The sequence below is a fragment of the Pteropus vampyrus genome, unplaced genomic scaffold, assembly GCF_000151845.1.
Source record: "Pteropus vampyrus isolate Shadow unplaced genomic scaffold, Pvam_2.0 Scaffold93, whole genome shotgun sequence".
In the NCBI taxonomy this organism is placed as follows: Eukaryota; Metazoa; Chordata; class Mammalia; order Chiroptera; family Pteropodidae; genus Pteropus; species Pteropus vampyrus.
The window spans coordinates 641881-647837 of NW_011888874.1; the positions used below are offsets into that span (position 1 = coordinate 641881).

Here is a 5957-nt window from a genome sequence, read left to right on the forward strand (position 1 = left end):
TTGAGTATCTTTTTCTTTATCGCTATTATTATATTTTTAATAATTAAAAACTTTGCACTTAAAGTGTTATAATGCAGATAATCATAACTTTAAATAAACAAAAAAAGATAAGCCTACCTTTCCTCGGGAATTTCAATTATGCCCTTTTAAGCCGAGTTTTTTTTTTTTTCCTTGACTTGAAAAGCAAAGAAAATATTATTGATCTTTTTCCCTTGAATAAACTTCTCTTTAGTTAGATACATTTTTCGAATTGATTGGAGGAAAATCGGTATCCTTGGGAGGAGCCACTAGTCTCACGCCATAAGTTCTGTTGCTATTACTGCCTCCTGTGGTCTCAGCAGACACACTCGGTGACCTGCCTCTCTGGTCACCGCTACCACTGAACACGACGTCATAAGGAGAACCCCTGGTGGATAAGTGGGAGAATGTCTGCGATACTTGGGATCACGAAAGAGGGCGATAAGAACAGACTCTTCCTGCCCTTCCTAGACACCCACATTTCAGTTCTCTCTCAGGAGACTCAGCTCCTTAAGTCCTGTCTGTCTATGTCACACTTCCCAGTGAATGCTCAGCCGCCTTCTTGGCAGACTGGTCCGGTGTGGGTTTGAACGAGATGTGTTTGGTGGCACCGTGTTCTCTCTCTGTCCCTCAGGTTACCACGGCCTGTACTGTGAGGAGGAATACAACGAGTGTCTCTCTGCTCCGTGCCTGAACGCTGCCACCTGTCGGGACCTTGTCAACGGCTATGAGTGTGTATGCCTGGCAGAATATAAAGGTGAGTGGCTCTTTGGCCTTTTTGTGCCTGCGTTGGCTCTAAATGACATCTCAGCTTAAATGCATAAATCTCTGATTGGAGCACGAGATCATCTAGAATAAAAATCAAATGCTGGTGGTGGGATGATTTATGGGGCCAAGGAGACCAGTTTGCACGTCTCAGGTTTCCTCCCGATAAAATAGAAAACCTCCCTCCTGCCTTTTCCTTCCTGTACACTCGCTCTCTTCTCTGTTGTGTAGAACACCGAGGACTAAGAGTGATAGTAAGTGGACCATCAGACATAGATCAGAGGAAACGGCGGGACAGGGAAGTGTACCGGGAGGCGCTTGCTGGGCAAAGACTGGACGCTGTGCTTTTCGGTGGAGGACGCAGGTGGAATCTCATGCACTGGCATCTAAGTTCATTCTCGTCGAATGATGTAGTAGGGAGGGAAATGTTTGTTCTTGTCAAAGTCACTCTGGACAAACCGCTGACACTGACGGGGTGTTTATAACGTGGGGACCCTGTCCCAAGGCCCCGCCCACGTGCATTAAAAGTCCTCACGGCCACCGTGTGAGGTGGTAGGCACTGGCATCCCTCATGAGCCTGGCCAGCAGGTCCCCAGAGCCCTTTCCTCTGCCTCCCCAATGGGCTCGGGCCAGGATCGGTGGATGCTGTGGCTTCATTCTAGCCAGACGCCCTCAGCTGGTGCTGTTTATCAGCCGCTGCGCACAGTTCTCTCAGCCACAGCTTCGGGGCTGGGTTTAGATGGTCGAAATGCTTTTGTGAGCTCTGTTTATAACCGTTTCATTTAGCCTCTCTCTCCTACCACGGCTGACTTGATTCCAGCCATCTGCCTGGAGACCTTGCCTGGCAGCTGCTGTCGCTTCTCTTTGGGTGGGCCCACCTTCATTTAGTGGTCTTTTGGGTGAGCCTCAAGGGTCTGTAGGCCACGGGGATGAACTCGGTCTAGCCCCTGGGTGGAAGGGCTACAGCTGGGCCGAGACTTTGTTTTACGTTTGGCAGATCCGATGCTTCTTTGGCCGTGCGATGCCCATTCAGAGCCCAACGCCCCCAGCTTTCCCGAGGGCACCTGTGTTGGGTTCACCCACACGGCTTTTGAATTCGAGGTCTATCAGAACATTGCAAAATAGGATGTCCACTCGATTCTGGAAAGAACTATAAAAGAGCAGTGAATTAGGGCAGGTAAGTATCATCCCAGCTGAACCACTGGCTTCCTGATGAACCCGGGTGAGGTAACGTGGCTGGTCTTTATCTCGTCTGCATAAAGTAAGGACAGGGATGCTTACTGAGATTCTGAGATTTTTCCGTCACGGAATTCGTAGTGGTGGATGTGCTTCAAAAATGAAAAATTCTTTAGTTTACGGGTAGAATTTTCTGAAGCAAATTTCATCTTTATAAATGACAAAATCATGAATGAGTTGTATTCTGAATATGCCCCTTACTTTCCCGTCTTTGAGGCATTACTCACGCTATCATGACTAAGAACTGAAAAAGACAGTTACGTGGGATGAACCGCAGTGTCTCCGCAAGTTCATAGGCCGTGATCCCAGCTTTTTTCATCCTTCTGTTCCATTTTCTCAATGGGTATTCCCAGATGTTTCCATTTCTCCCAAATTCCATATTAACGCATCCACTCCTAGAATACTTCACTTTCATCTTTTTGGCAAAAAAGAGAGGTCACTGTTTGTAAACATTTCAAATTTATCTAATTCTGTACATTCTACAGTAGTGGTTTTCAGACTTGAGCATATATCAGAGTCTGCTGGTGAGCTCGTTAAAACTGACTGCTGGCCCCCAACCCTAGAGTTTCTGATTCAGTACTTCTGGAGTGGGGCCCAAGAATTTGAATTTCCGGTGAGTTCTCAGGTGATGTTCTCAGGAAAGTTCTCAGGTGATGGCTGAGGCACCACCTTTTGAAAGCCCCTGCCTTACAAACGTACCTGCAATCACAACCACTAAAACCTCATTCTCGTCCGTATTTGTGGATCATGTCCAACTCATTCTGCTCAAGGTTAATCCTTCCATATATGCTTTAAATTCTACCCCTTCTATCTTTCTGTGACCTTCTTCCATCAATTACTGACTCTACTGGGGTTACCCAAGAAGGTAGATAACCCTGGAGGGGATTTCAAACACATCTGAGGATTTGGGTTCTCATGAAAAGGTGCAGGTGCTGGGAGCTTTTGCGTACAGCAGGCTTAGAGGACAGGGTTCTTGAGGAGAACTGAGAACTCAGTGATCAGCTGAGGCCAAAAGACCCCTCAGCTTATGGAGAGGCAGCATATGCCGTGAAAGTGCTGCGTGTCACCTCGGGAGGCGGAGGGCTCTGATCTCATGGATGCTGGCTGTCCTCGAAGAGAACTGCACAGCGGGGCTGAACTGGTCCTTTCTTTTTTGTGTGGTTGGTAAAAATGGTTTCCTGTTTACACCTGGAGAGCCCTGCGAACCCCAGACTTGGAGGTCTATACTCTGTGCCTCGGCAGTCAGTTGGAGGAGAATCTCTGGGGTCATCTGCCCCCAGCATTGCCTGCTTCCAGCCTGACCAGCATCAGAGGCTTGTACTAGCAACTCAAAGAGGGGACAAAAATCTCTAGGTAATAATAACAAAATTACAACAACCAACAACTCTAAACACTCAAGAGAGGAAGTAAGAAAAGTAACACACACCCCAAATTTAATTTAGATCTGGCAAAGCAAAAGGAGGGACTAATTCACGATCGAAGTAAAAGTATGAGGAAATGGAAAACCATGAGTCGAAAGACAGAAAATATGGAGAAAAGATTCAAGAGATCTATTTCCACCTGAATGATGGATGTTCCGGAAGAAGAAAAAACACATGGAAATAAAACCAGAATCCACTAATTACTAGAAGGAGAAGTCTATGAGCTGAAGAAAATGGAAGTTTTCAAATAGAATTGGCTTACCTGGTGCCAGATGATTAACGAAGGACAGGATACACAATTTGAGATTTATTTTTTTTTATAAGATTCTTCACCAGGAGAACAGGTTCCATACAAAAGACAGGGAATCAAATCAGTATGGGACTGCTTCTCTCTATAATGAAACTAAATAATAGCAAAGAAATGTTTCAGGTTTTTCAATGAAAAGGACTGGTAGTTAAAGGATCATTGCTATTTGAGTGCAAAAGAAAGACATTTTGTACATTTAAGGGTACAGAAACTATAGCATCATGTATTCCGTCTGAGAAAGTTATTTTCAAAAAATATTCTCACTAAATTGAAACCAAATCAGAACAAAGCCAGATAGGGGAAGATAGAGAACAGGAGGCAGACCGTCTGAGCAGGCTTCTTTAAATGTAGGAATAAACCCCAATAACTGGTATTGATATGATTGTGAGTGGTTTAATGGTGAAGAAAAGTCTCTTGAAATAATAAGTGTGTCTTTGAATTAATTAGTATTGCTGCTTAATGGATTACTACAAGTCAGCGGCTTAAAACAACACCCTTTATTGCCTAGCAGGTTCGTTGGTCCCAGCCTGGCTTAATGGACTCCTCGCTCAAGGTCACACTGGAATTGAGATGTTGACTGGGCCGATTTGTCATATGAGGCTCGAATGGGGAAGGATCCACTTCCATGTCCCCTAACACTGTTGGCAGAATTCATTTCCTTGTGACTGTAGGATTGGGGACAGCCTGCTTCTCGAAAGTCAGCAGTTGTGAGAGAGAGCCTCTGACGTTCATGTGTCTGACTTTAGGAGAAGCCTGCATCTGCTTAAGGCCTCACCTGATAGGTCAGGCCCACCTAAGATTAACTCAGAGTCAGCTAATTAGGGATCTTAGCTGCACTGTCAAAATCTCTTAACTTTAGCCATGTGCCATTGGTTAGAAACTCACGCTCAAGGGGAGGGAATTGCACAAGGGTGTAACTCAGTGGGGAGGGGGGCGGTCACTCTAGGGTGCGTTCGACATACCTCTTATTAAGGAAAAATTTAAATGACCACACTGACATTTTATATCATTTTAATGAAATCTATGAGTCGGAGGGGTTGGGGTAGAAAGGACTGGAAGACATACAAGTTTGTTAAAGATCTCATCCCAGTGGGAGGACAAAGTGAGTATTTAATCTGGGTATACTCAGAGAGACATTTAAGTTTAGGTTTAGATTAAGGCTGCTGAAAACAAGAAGGTAAACCCTAGCAAAGCAGCAATAAAATAATACACTTCTCAGCTAAGAGTGTTAGGGAAGGGGGGTGGGGTGGCGGTGGTCCAGAAGAAATTAAGAGGGGCAGAGAGGGCTAAATCATGCTCTTCAACCCAGAGGAAGAGTGGGGCGGGGGAGGGGAGAGGTCGCAAGGTCTTGTGCCCTTCTCTCCTTGAAGAATGGGCATTCTCTCTCTCTTTGGAAGTGGTTCTCCCCAAATATATTTACGTATAGGATGTCCGTATAACCGTGGGGGACTATCAGATGGGCGGGCATCAATCCCTAACTAGCACTCACCTCTGGATTTAGAACTCGGATAGATGGTGTGCTGGGGAAAGGGTTTAACTTCTTATTTTACGTATGTGTTTTCTAAGTGGTGATTTTTACTGTTTTGTGTTTAAAAAGGTCGATAAATGAATATAGCTTCCTAAAAAGAATGAGTATAATAGGGAGTCAGGCAAGTAGAGCTAAGAACATTTTGAAAAAGGAAAGCAAGGAGGGGGAACGTCTGCCAGATGTTAAAACCCGTGATAGTGTTCCATTTATAACATTCGCACGGTACAGGTGCGAGAATGGACAGCCGACCAACAGCGAATAATGGCCCCGAAACCATTGTCTATAATAATAACGTACGACTCAAAGAGAAATTGTTACGAATGGGAAGGGAATTTTTTTTTTGATTTAATTGTTGTTGGAAAATTTGGGTTGTTAACCGGAAAAAAAAAATATTCCTCCATTTCTAAATAAATTCTGTATGAATTAAAAAAAAACACAACTCTGACTTTGAGTCCTCTTCCATTGAGAGCGTGTCCCTCGTTCTTCCTTCTTTCTTTTTCTACCGAATTTCTTTAGGGTCGCTGTAGACAACACCTCTATTTCCTTCATTTTTATTCTTTTCTTAACCCTCTTCGACTTGGACCTTGTCCACACCATTCCAGTAAAATGGATTTATTTTATTATTTTATTTTATTTTATTACGGTTTTACCACAATTTTATTTTATTTTTTAAAAATGAATT

The 5957-nt window shown here is 44.1% G+C and overlaps 1 protein-coding gene across 1 annotated transcript in view; it reads left to right on the forward strand.

Annotated features, from left to right (window-relative positions):
• The window catches only part of DNER (delta/notch like EGF repeat containing), a 177785-nt gene that overhangs the window by 139303 nt on the left and 32525 nt on the right, over positions 1-5957 (forward strand). The window contains exon 10 of the mRNA XM_023532936.1: positions 653-775. Within this exon, the coding sequence (XP_023388704.1) occupies positions 653-775 (123 nt within the window). The remainder of the gene's footprint in view (positions 1-652; positions 776-5957) is intronic.